Source organism: Odocoileus virginianus, chromosome 9, assembly GCF_023699985.2.
Source record: "Odocoileus virginianus isolate 20LAN1187 ecotype Illinois chromosome 9, Ovbor_1.2, whole genome shotgun sequence".
Taxonomy (NCBI): domain Eukaryota; kingdom Metazoa; phylum Chordata; class Mammalia; order Artiodactyla; family Cervidae; genus Odocoileus; species Odocoileus virginianus.
Genome location: NC_069682.1, coordinates 60,522,075 through 60,535,450, shown reverse-complemented (window position 1 = coordinate 60,535,450; position 13,376 = coordinate 60,522,075). Strand labels below are relative to the sequence as shown.

Sequence of the window (13,376 nt, the reverse complement as noted above, 5' to 3'; positions counted from 1 at the left end):
TTGAGTGGTAGCAGGAAGCAGCCGGGCAGTTCAGGTGGTGGGAAACATGCAGGTTATTTTTATTGTTCTTGTACTTTTCTAGATTTCTTTTCAACTTTATGAACATAAAAAAGCAAGTTACCAAAAAAGAGTATGCTGAATAAAGACAAGATTACCTCCATTAATGAGGTAAAAAGTACCAATGAAATCCCTAGTGGAGTTTGAATAAGGTCCAGATTTTGATAATTGTGGTAACATAAGAGAATGCCCTCATTTTTTTTTATTCAAAGGTAAATACTGTCAAACAATTCATAGAAAAAAAAAACTTTAAAATACCTTAAGGCCACAGAACAGCTAAGTATGAGGAATGCAACCTTAACAACAGAGAGATCCAAGTGAACTGACAGCTCTCTCTATCCTGCAAACGAAGCATTTCAATAGATTCACAAATAAGAAAGCAACTCAAAAAAAAAAAAAAGAAAGAAAGAAAGCAACTCAAAGCAACTATCTGTTTGGTACCAACTTACCTGCTCAGCCTTAACCCACTTCAGGAAGCCTGCAGTTAAGTCAGAAAGCACAGCTAATAGTCTCAGAAAAGACCCTGTGATTATACTATTGATACTGTTCTGTCTTCATCTCCAAATGCCTAACTGCTACTCATCCTTCAAGGCCCTGTCAAGTTCCATATTCTTCCAACCCTACCCTCAATCTATTAATCTAAACATCACCTGTCTCCAGATGTCAGGTCCAAAGAGCACTTAATGTACCCTAAGACCAAGAGCGTCCCATCAATAGTTAGCAGAGCTCCCAGGCATATAGTAAGATGTACAGAATTCACTCCCAAGCACATAGTATTCGCTCTCAGGCAATAGGACTCAAATAAGAGAATCCTGAGTTCAACTTCCATGTGACAGGCACACATTATCACTGGCAGTCTTCTTAAAGTTTTAAGTAATTCTCATGACACCACCTTACTTTCTCTCTTGTAATACAATCTCATTCATGCCTCAGGATAGAAGGACCTACAAGGGCAATGACCAGATGTCTCATTCATTTCTCTAACCCAAAAAGAATGATCAGTTCTCAGCCAGTGTTCCACCAGGACATGTCTGATGACAGACCACAGATACTTCCAACTTCCCAAACTACAGTGCCTGTAAGTTCCTCAAGAAAACAGAGAACATAGGTATGTGAAATCTAACAATTATAAGCACTACACTAAACCAGACCAAGTTAATTTAAAAATAAATCATTTACAAAAACTACCATAGGCATTACTCTGAAAATAACCTGGTTAATTTGCAAGTAAATCATCTGTAAACTTTTAATAATTCAGTAACAAGTAACTTCCCATTCACTTTATAACTGACAACATATCAGTGGAACACTAGACCATGTGGCAATGTCTGATTTCTAACAGGTATTCATTTAAAAAAAAAAAAAATAAGAAAAAATTAGCTGAATAAGCCTGCACTTCTATTTAGTCTTCTCTCTTGTTTATGGTTCATGTAGAATATTCACAAATGACACAGCTTAGAATAGAGTCTGGCACTTAGTAGGCACTTGTTAAATATTCATTGACTAAAATGAATGAATGGGTTTCTCTGGTGGTTCAGTGGTAAAGAATCCATCTGTCAAAGCAGGAGACACGGGTTCAATCCCTGGGTCAGGAAGAGCCTCTGGAGAAGGAAATGGCAACCTACTCCAGTATACTTGCCTGGGAAATCCCATGGATAGAGGAGCCTGGCGGGCTACCATACATAGGGTCACAAAGAGTTGGACATGACTTTGCAACTGAGCACGCACACAAAATTAATGAATGGACTACAGTCCATTTCCAAACAGCCCTGGTTACCTGTGAATGACCAAATAGGCTGGGCTGAGGTTAGAGAATAACTAACTTCACAGGGCATGTATTCTAATTTCTGAATAAATTCCTACTCAAGTAGAACAATTTCAACTGCATTCCCTTCTTGACATTTAAGTCATAAAAGCAAATAGCTTAGAGCTTATTCCAAAAGAAAAAAGTAATGGTATCCATGCTGCATTTATTCCTCCTAGCGCAAGCTCCAGGTAATCACACCACTAACCCTACTATACACTCTCTTGCAAACAGGCAAGTACTTCAGTCAGTTGCCATGGTTTCAAAATTATTCCCTAGAAAATCCTCCATGCAACCTCAAGAAACAAAACAACATGAAATCTTCCCACCATCTTTTCCAAGACTTCCCTGTCCCACCCTCACTTTACCTTATTTCCATCTTCACCACAAACCTGAGATGCAGCTAAATTAATTGACATGAAACAGAAACTGCATGTGTGTGCAAACTTTAAAACAAGCACTGGGATTTAGCCTCTAACTTCATCTCCTCACTCATCTTCTCTACACAGCATATTTCCTAGTGGTGAAGAACAACTCATTGCCAATCTGAAGTGATGTCTAACGTCAACATCACCCTTAAGACAACATAATGAAAAGCTTAGTCTGCTGAGCTAAGGGACGTGGCTGGGATAGAGAGTTGTCCATGCCAAAAGAGACTTCTAAATTCTGAGTTTAAATTTCCACCAAATTTGCACATCAAGTCTAATAATCCCTCCCAAAGGAGAAAAAGTTGGCTGAGGAGAGGAGCCCTGCCATTGAGAAGAGGCTCAGCAAGAAAGGAGAGGATCCTTGGTACCCACAAGCCCACAAGCCCAAGGCACAACACTCTGGACCCACCAGGACAGAAGACCAAAGGAATGAGCCAGAAGTGAGACTTGAGTACTTTTAGTTTACTGTTTTCAAAGAACTGCTCTGCCGCTGCATTTATGCCAACTACATAAAATCTGATCAACAACAAAAACCTGCCCCTCCAACCTAAATTGAAATTATCCACATAAAAGTATAAATTCTGTAGACATATAGTCATCATGGTATAAAAGTCTTATAAAAACAAAACTATTTAAATGTCATTAATCTTTTAACATTGTAAACTTTTCTATTTATAATTTAAATTACTCTTTTTTTGCTTGTTTGTTTTTTGCCGCATCGAGCACCTTGCAAGATCTTAGTTCCCAGAACAGGGATTGAACCAGGGCCACACAGTCCAGGTCGTAATCACTGGGCCACCAAGGAATTCCCCCAAATTTAAATTACTCTTAATGTTTGAAAGATTTGAAAGTAATGCCTTTCTGGAAGAAAGGCAAAGAATTTCAAATCTTACATTTATTATTAAATATATAAATTAGATTTACATTTAATATAACACAAATGAGTGCGTAAGTGTATAGATTTCATGACAGCCTATGTTAAATAAAGTCACAAGTACACAGTGTCAAAATACAGAATCGTTAAATATTCAACTAACTACCTTCTCTTCATTTGAAAGAGCCTAGTAAGAGACGTGCTACACCTCTATTCATCTAGTTCCCTCTCCTGGAACACCTAGTCACTGTGTTACTCATGGGGTACTGCTATACATCCATCAAGACTCAGCTTAAACATCATACCTCCCAGATTAAGGTGGTCTTCAGGCAGGCACTGATCTTCCATCACTGACACTTATTAACACAGCGTCTGCTACCCAGGGCAACAGGACACTCTAATACATCTGAGCAAAAAAGATATATGACCAGAGCTTCCACATCCACGTGAGCAGTGTCTTCTCACCATGCAGGCCCTAACTGCAGGAAGACAGTTCCATTTAGTCTCTACTATTTCCCTGAGTCTCTCACTAAGAGTGTCTGCACATCCTTCTTCAGGGAACCATGTTCAACCCACAAATCTCCACCAGTGTCTCCATTCTTCCTCTGGGCTCATGCACACTCAAGAAGCTGTGCTTGGGGAACTCTACAGCCTGTCTTCTCCACATACATGAAGGAAGAAGGTTACAGACCACCCAGGTTTATCAAAGGAACACGTGGTCCCAAACCATATCATCAACAGACCCTCAAGACATTTGATTCCATAATTTGTTTCTGGCTAAATTCTCCAACAAGGCCATGTCTTCCTCTCTTAGGCTGCCGTAGTTTACAATATAGCATAGACCAGAAGAGGGATATCCTACAAGCCCCCTTTGGCCTTCACGGATATTTAGGAAACACCAGAATTTACTCACACTAATTCCCTCATCCACTACTTTACCTCTTTCAATTAATGTTAAGTCAAATTTTATAAAATAAACAACTTTTTAAAGATAAACGTTCGGGACTTCCCTAGTGGTCCAAGTGGTAAAGAATCTGCCAGCCAATGCAGGGCACATGAGTTTAATCACTGGTCCAGGAAGATCCCGCATGCCGCAGGGCAACTAAGCCCATGAGCTGTAACTACTGATGCCCAAGCGCCTTAGAGCCTGTGCTCTGCAACAAGAGGAGCCACCACAATGAGAAGCCCAAACACAGCAACTCTGCTCACCCAAACTAGAGAAATCCATGTGCAGCAATGAAAACCCAGTAGTCAAAAATGAATAAATAAAAATTTTTAAAAAGATGAATGTTGATCAAGAATCTTAGAATGGGATTAGGGGTGAGAGGGAGATTTAAGAGGAAGGAGACATATGTATACCTATAGCTGATTCATGTTGATGTATGGCAGAAACCAACACAACGCTGTAAAGCAATTATTCCCTAATGAATATGATCATAACTATATTTTTAAGTACCAAGGAAAAAAGAGTGTAGATTTAATTTTTTTTAATTTCATTATTATGAAATACAATGATTAAAAGTAAAAGACAAGTGACAGACCAAGAGAAAATACAGTACAATATATAGAAAAGACAAAGGATCCGTATCAATAATATACAGAGGAAACTTGGCAAATCAATAATAAAAAACAAATAATCCTACAGAAAGTGGACAAAGACTATGAAAAGACAATTCACAAAAAAATACACTAAAATATTCAATAAAACATGAAAAACTGTGCAATCTCATTTTAAAAAGTACAACTTAAAAAGTAAACCTTGTTTCCAATGTTAACCTACATTAAAGAAAATTCAAAAGATGAGTAGTATCCACAGATAGCAAGAATGTAGGGAAAACATGTACCACATTCTGTACTGTACCACACTCTTGATCATAACATAAAGCAGAATGGTCTTTTTATGAAGGATGATTGGTCATCGGAATTTAAATCATGCATTCTGTTGAATCTAGCAATCATACTTATAAAAACGTATCCTACAGGGCTCTTCATAAGCATTCAAGGATTGCCATATTAATGTTTGAAAACTTTGCTATTGCTCAGTAATAATCTAAATATCCATCAAAAGGAACCATTTATCAGAAACATAAACATTACCGATAACATCCAAATAGCTATTAATGCAACACACAATCACGATACTTATCTTTCTGTGTAGTCATGGATATGCGCAACTACCTAAACTGTGTGTAAGGTAGAGTTTTCTCCGTCAGTAATGGTAGAAGACCTCACATGGAAACAACCCTTTCGATTACAACCATTATAAACTCTGGGGAAAAAATATAAAAGAAAAAAATATCTAAAGGCACTGAAGAGCAACAAAGACAGACAGAAACACGAGTCAGACATTTGAAATAAACTTTTCATGTAAAGGTGGGCTCCAGTGAAGTACTGCATAGCTAAAACCCTTGAGTCTTATTGGCTGAAGAAACAGAAGACAAAGTTCAGTGCAATGACAACACCTAGAAAGTAAGGAGTAAAATCTTAGAAAGAAGACAGCCACAAAAGGGTGGCCTCATTTGATACATTTAAATTCTGTCTGATCTCCGACTGATCTCCAAACCTATAGGTTTCCAAGAAGACCAACTAAAGCTCAAAGACTGAACAGAGGTTTCAGATTCCGCCCATTGCAGGAGAAAAGAAAAACATAAAACAGAAGCATATTACAACAAATTCAATAAAGATTTTTATTAATAAAAAAAAGGTCTACATCAAGAAACTGGCATTTTGATTTCAAATAAATTTCCCTTTAAAAGAAAGAAATCATTATTCTTCAGAGGAACATAACATAATCCAAACTACAACCTATCACTCACAATACAGAGGTTATAATCCAATACATTAGAGACATAAAGAAATGGGAAAGTGTCACCGAGTGAAAAGTCAGTCAACGACGATTAACTTCAGAATAATCTAGATGTTGTTAGATAGGTATTTTTAAAAAGCTATTAAAACTATGCTCACGATGAGTAAACAGACTGAAAATCTCAGCAGAGAATCTAGGGGAATAAAAGGAATATTATAGAACTAAAAAGTACTAGAAATAAAAAAATTCACTGGATGGTCTTAAAAGCAGACTGGAGTTGAGAAAAGCATTTGAAAATAGATTGAAAATTTTTCAGTCTGAAAATGAAGGGAGAAAACTGAACAAAAACATAAAAATCCACAGAGTTCCAGTGACCTGTGGGATAGTTTCTAAAAGTCTCACATAAATTTGATGAAATAAATCAGTTTTCATATTCAAGCTCAGTAAAGTTCAAGCAAGTTACATATAACACTAAAACAAATTTACGTCATTTAGTCAACTGCTAAAAACCAAAGATAAAGAAGAAAATATTGAAAGCAGCCAGAAAGTACATTAGAGTCAGGGAAAACAACAATATGAATGATCACTAACTTCCTTTCAGAAACAAGAGGACCATGAATAACATCTTTAAAGTTATTATAAAGAAGTGATACTTTAAAGTATTTAAAGAAAGAAAAACTGTAAACCCACAATTCTATACCCAGTGAAAATATCCTTTAAAAATGAAAGTTAAATAAAGTCATGTTCAAATAAACAGAAACCAAGAGAATGTGTCACCAGGAAACCTGCCCTACAGAAAAACAAAACAAAAAACACGAAAGGAAAATTTAACATGAAAAGAAATCTTCAAGAAGAAATAAAGAAGGGAGGTTCAAGAGGGAGGGGACATGCATATACCTATGGCTGATTCATGTTGATATATGGCAGAAACCAACACAATATTGTAAAGCAATCATCTTCCAATTAAAAATAAATAAATTAGAAAACAAAAGATATGAAGAATACTGGATATGGTAAATACATGTGTAAATCACCATCTCTTTTGTTTTATCTTGTTTAAAATACATGAGCAAAAATTATAATACTATACTGTCAACTTTATAGCATACATAGATTCAATTCATGTGATAACTAGAGCATAAAAGGGGATGTTAATGGATTACACAACATTTTGCATAAGATGGCTCAATATTAACTATAAGTAAACTGTGAAAAGTACATATATACATTGTAATACCTAGAGTAACCTCTAAAACAAATGCTAAGAAGTATAGCTTAAGGCTAATAGATGAATTAAAATTGGATTTAAAAAATTCAATTAACCTGAAAAAATAGGAAAGAAGGAAAAGAACAAAACACAGGATCAACACACCACAAAATGCAAAATGGCAGACCTCAATGCAATCGTAGCAGTAATTTCATTTAATGTAACTAAACAATGCAGTTAAAATCCAAACCCAACTATCTATAAAAGGCAGCTTGAATTTAAAGGCAGAGTTATATTGAAAGAAGAGACAGAAAGAGATAGACCATGTATATAGAAAGCAAAAGAAAGGTGGAGTACCTATTCTAATATCAGAAAAAGGACACAAGAATTAAGTCAATTTTCATGTTCAAGCTCAGTGACTCTCAAGCAGGTTAAATACAAAACAAAAACAAATTTAAGCACATGATAGTGTTACAGTCAAGAAAAAGACTACCACCAAAGATATAGTGATATTTCACATTACAAAGAGGGCAATTCATGGTTAAGATTTGGGGCTTTCACTGCCGGGGCCTGGGTTCAATTCCTGGTCAGGGAACATTCCACAAGCCCTATAGCCAAAACAAAACACAAAGTGGGGCAATTCATTAGGAGGGTATAGCAATTAAAAATACACATGCAAATAAAAACAAAACTTCCAAATACATGGATCAAGACTAATAGAATTAAAGGGAGAAAAAGATAAATCCACAATCACCCATCTCTTAGTAACTGGTAGAAACAGATACACATACAGAAAAAACAAAACTAAACCAGTGGCAACATATCAGAAAAACACCATCAACCACCCTGACCTAACTGACAGATTTACAACCATGGCAGAACACACAATTTTTTCAAATGCATACAGAATATTCATCAAGATAGATCATATGTTGGACCATAAAAAGCAGCACAGCAAATGTATAAAGATTGAGGTAATTCTCTGGCAGTCCAGTGGTTAAGATTCCATGCTTTCACTGCAGAACGTGTGGGTTTGATCCTTGGTAGGGGAACTAAAAGCTTCCATGCCCCGTGGCATGGCCAAAAATAAAGACAAATAAAGATTGAAATCCTATAGAGTATGTTCTTTGACCATCATGGAATTATATCAGAAATAAGTAACAACAAGGTATCTATAAAAGAACTCAATACTTGGAAATGAAACATATTTCTAAGTAACACACAGTCAACAAATAAATCATAGATATTCTGAACTGAATGAAAATGAAAATACAACATATCGAAATTTGTAGGATGCAGCTAAAGCAAGTGCTTAGTAGAAAATTTTGTAACTTTAAATGCTCACATTAGAAAAAGATCTAAAATCAATGACCTATATTTCTAGAAACATTTAAAGAAAGAAAACAAGATCAAAACAGAAATCAATGACATTTTTTTTAAATAGAGAAAACTAAAGCAAAAGGTTAAGTTCTTTGAAATTATTTACAAAACTGATAAATCCTCAGTAAATCAAGAAAAGAGAGGAAGCACAAATTAGCAATATCAGACAAGCATGCAGCACTTTTTAAGTATATAGCATCAAAATAAGAAATTGTTATTAATAAAGGGTGAAAAAAAAAATCAGGAAAGTTCATTTTTTTAGTTCACAATCAAAGCAGAAGCAAAAGTATATTTTATAAGCGGATTATGTTAACTCTAAATATGAACCTGCCACAGTAGAAATCTCTTGTAATTCAGCAAGGGGAGAAGCCGGTTCTGTTTTCATAGTGTTTTCTCCCATTGACTTGCAGTTCAACTCCAAGCCTGCAGGCCCCAATCCATCCCCAATGGAGTGGCAAGTTAGTGTGGATGAGACCTGGCCAGCTTCTAAAGGAGATTTCAACTGACCTAGAAGAAAAAGAAAAAGATTGGGGAACATATACTTGTATTTAATCTGAGAACCAAAAGTCCAACAAAAGACTGATAAAGTCAGGGTCTTTTTAGAGGAAGCCATTCACTTCACAGCATACAAGAATACATTCACAGGTTCCAGCACACATAGTCAGGGTTGTAAGCATATCAAAGAAAAAGGCTAATAAGAAGCTAAAGTGAAGGGAGGATCTACTGGAAATACTAACAAAAAGGCAGAGGCACTAGAGTAAGATGGCATCAGAAAGACAGAAGAACAAGGCCCTTTAGCACTGTACCCCCAACCCAACATTCACATACACAAGCAAAATCAATCACAGACACACACAAAAGTTTGTCTGTGAATCCTCAGTGAAAAATAATGAGAAACACTGCAGCCTAATCCATATCTTGATTTCAAGACAATTCAAAATTTGTGTAAGGCAGTACACAATGACTGATTTAGACTGGTTCTCACCAGACAGGCAGCAGGTTGGCAAGACCATTCTAGAACAGACTCTGACTCACCTTCTTCTGATTCCTTGGTATTGGATGAAGTGTTTTGCAAAGGATCAGTGTTAACCGTATCAACCAAATCTGATACGACCAAGTCAGGATCTAGAATTTCGTGGGTCCCATTAGTGGACAGCCTGGAAGACCGTCTCCTTGATAAGTCTTTGTCAGTGTTTTCCGAGTAGTTTTTTGACTTTTCCTGGGCTATAAACCATTAAGAGAGCTGTAGTCAAGAGACCAGAAGAAATAACTCTGCTACTACAGATTTCTGGGGCTTCCCACGTGGTGCTAGTGGTAAAGAACCCACCTACCAATGCAGGAGACATAAGGGACGCAGGTTTGATATCTGGGTTGGGAAGATCCCCTGGAGGAGGAAATGGCAACCCACTCCAGTATTCTTGCCTGGAGAATCCCATGGACAGAGGAGCCTGGCGGGCTACAATCCATGGAGTCACAAGAGTCAGACACTACTGAACTGAATTAGCACACATAGATTGCTGGACTGGCTGCCTTGATAAGGGCTTCAAACAGACTCCTGGCATCGGTGATGAAAGGAAATACCCTATCCTGGCTTATAGTTTTAAATAAAGGCACAGTCTTTCTGTCAGGACATAATTTTCCTAATTTAAGGATTTGTGATCTGAAAATATGTGGGCAAGATCACACCCCAATCTCGACAAGTTCTATTTTGGGGCTTTCCAACATAAAAACATACATATTAACAACACCCCAAGGCAATAAGGTTTACAGAGCCTTAAGTCATCACAAGTCCTTTCTGGAACCAATATGGTATTTTTAAAAAAATCAATAAATAGCATTTTTTAAAATGGAAGTATAGTTGATTTACAATGTTGTGATAGTTTCAGGTGTGCATGAATATATAGGTTCATGCACATATATATGCTCTTTTTCAGACTCTTCCACTACACTAAGTTATTTTAAAAGATTGAATATAGCTCCCTGTGTTATAGTAAGATCAATAAATATATAAAGTTTCACTCAGCATATGAAATCCATCACTTCCTAAGCCATTAAATTTCCAGTGGAATCCACATCAGATGGGTATGGAAATGGCATTACTGAAGTCAACATTAACACAGCTTGTGTTTTGGGATTTATTCTCCCACTAGCAAAACTCCTCTGATCCAAACACATCCCACTCACACTAGCCCCTGTGATCAACAAGCATTAGAATCTATAAGGCCCAGGGGACAACACAGACACAAGGGAGCTAACCCAACAGTTGTCAAGTTCCAGCCACATATACACAAACTGCAGACTCACATGAATTTTTGTCAAGCCGAGGACGTTTTAACGGGACTTCACTTCCTTTTGATATTTTCCGTCTTCTCAATTCCAATGTTATTGGTTGCAAAGTTTGAGAGTTTGAATCCACAGCTACAATGTATATAAAACCACACATACACAAAAAGATACGTAGTTTTTTATTGATCAATTCTCATGCTGTATACAAATAAAACATATATGTGTGTATATGTATACACATATATATACACTCCACACAAATCGTTGCATGATAAATAAACCCTCAAAGGGCATTCTTACTTAAGTTAAAAGGAGTAAAAAGTGAAATGGGTGAGAGATTACTTCCTTATAGGAAATGCTGACACCCTGCAGACTGACTTCTGAATCTTTGTAATCTTTCCTATGACCCAGCTCTAGTCATATAATGATCTCCTGAAACCCACTCCTTAAATATCCTAATATGACTCCTTTAAAATATGAGGGTACAAATGCAACAGTAAAATCATTTTTATAACCATCAAATCTTCTCATCAAAATTTGGCTTATCCAATACTCAGGAAATCCACCATGCAGGCTAATTCTTAAAATGTTGTACCCCGGGACTAAAGCTTGATAATTATTTTCAACCTCTACTTGCTGAACTGGTTAGCTTGGCATTGGTCCTAGTTTTGATGGACCAAAGAGAATGTCAACATTTACAACCACTTAAAAACAATTCCAGAAAAATCTCAGGAGACCATGCTATTTGAGAGCCAGTATTCCAGACAAGGCTGTTTAACACTAGCAAATCCAGCACTGACATAATTTTAGCAGTGCAGAAGCTAAACCCTTAGATAGTACTCACTTTGTATTTTTTAAACGTTAACACTTAAGAAGTTCTCTCCCATCAGGAAAAATAAGAATCCAAAAGGCAGGCAGAAGAAAAAAAAAAACAAAAGAAAAACATTGGGAAGCTTGAGGGAAAGGTAGGGCTAGGGGGTCTGATGAAGGTTGAAATAAGAGAAAGCAGCAGCCAGGGGAAAGAACAGAGGGAGGAAGAGGGAAAGAAATGGGAGGGGAAGAAAGAGGGGGAGAGAGAAGACTCATCTAAGACCAGAAGCTTCAGATCTGCCATGTCAAATGTACAAAGGACAGAGGGTTGAGCTTTGAGGAAGGCAAACCTGATGAGAATGCAGATCTCTTTGGTTCTTTGTGTGTCCAAGCTTCTCAATGTGCCAAAAGTACTTTCTTCCAAGGGTGGGAACTTAGAGATCACATACATTCCACATTAAATACAAACAATCCTCCCTAAATAGCTCAGATCTGGTTCCAGTAAGGTCTGTATAATCTAGCGAGCTCAAGCCTCCACCATGTCAATGAACTTATTTCAAGCAATTTTTAAAGGGGATTTGAAGTATATGAAATACTGGCAAACCTTCACATTGATACCATATACAAACTGGGGCTAACCACACAAAAATTCAATGTTTCCCAACAACAAATTCTTTTTACAGTAAGAATCATCTGGGAAGGTTGTTAATAATTAGTATTCCCAGATCCTGCTCCAGAGATTCTAACGAGAGGAACAGCTCAGGCAAGTGTTAACAGTAAGCTTGGAAAACCCCAGTTCTCTACTAAATTTGATCCTACCTTGTGTAACATCCTACACTTAATACAAGCAATAAACTGAATGCCCCATTTTTAATCTGAGTGAAATAAGGTGGTTTCAGAGAAGCAGTCTGCAGACTGGAATGCAAGAATCCCAGTCCACACTTTCCAGAGAGTACAACCCACTGTAAGAGTAACCAAAGGGGAATCTGTTTCAGAATGCTCAAGTCCCACATACTCACTCTCTTCCCTAAACTATGGTGAGGACACATCAGATTTCAGCCTGTTCACACTGTCTACCTTTCCTTGAATAAGTGCCCTTCTCCCACTTACACAAAAAGGCCTGCTTATTTACATCCCACATCGTAACACGGTACACTGCCCAGAGGTTTAAAATGTCTAGACCTTCTCAACAGGGGTTCCTCATTTGAAAACAGAACAAAGGTTATTTTCTTAATTCTCTCAAGAGTGGTTTATAACTAGTACCACCACCAATTGGCAGAAGTCAATTCGTCATAGGTCCCAGATGCCTTGGGCATTAGAGCTTAATTCTCCCTTGGAATCCTACTGAGAAAGCCAGTGAATTTAGACCACTGCTGTCCAATAGAACTATGAGAGCCACAAATGGAAGCCACATAGATAATTTTAAATTTTCAGCTGTCACTCGGAAAAGTTAAAAAAGTGAAAATAACATTAATTTATATTTTATATTTATGTTAAATATATAAAATAGCTACATGTTTATATTAAATAGATGACATATTGAATATAGATTTTTAATTTATATTTATATAAAATATTCTGTAAATATAAAAAGTAACATTTATATACATAAATATGAATATTTAATTCATATTTTATTTAACCCAATACACCTAAAAATATTATTTCAATATGTAATCAATATTTTTAAACTATTGAGATATTCTACATTCGTGGGTGGGTTT

At 36.6% G+C, this 13,376-nt stretch overlaps 1 protein-coding gene across 6 annotated transcripts in view; it reads right to left on the bottom strand.

The window, feature by feature from the left end:
- The window catches only part of PHF20 (PHD finger protein 20), a 136,164-nt gene that overhangs the window by 60,948 nt on the left and 61,840 nt on the right, over positions 1-13,376 (bottom strand). For all 6 annotated transcript variants that reach the window (XM_020894068.2, XM_020894070.2, XM_020894074.2 and 3 more), the window contains 3 exons: positions 10,861-10,974; positions 9,592-9,780; positions 8,884-9,063 (listed from right to left, as the gene is read on the bottom strand). In XM_020894068.2, the coding sequence (XP_020749727.1) occupies positions 8,884-9,063; positions 9,592-9,780; positions 10,861-10,974 (483 nt within the window). The remainder of the gene's footprint in view (positions 1-8,883; positions 9,064-9,591; positions 9,781-10,860; positions 10,975-13,376) is intronic.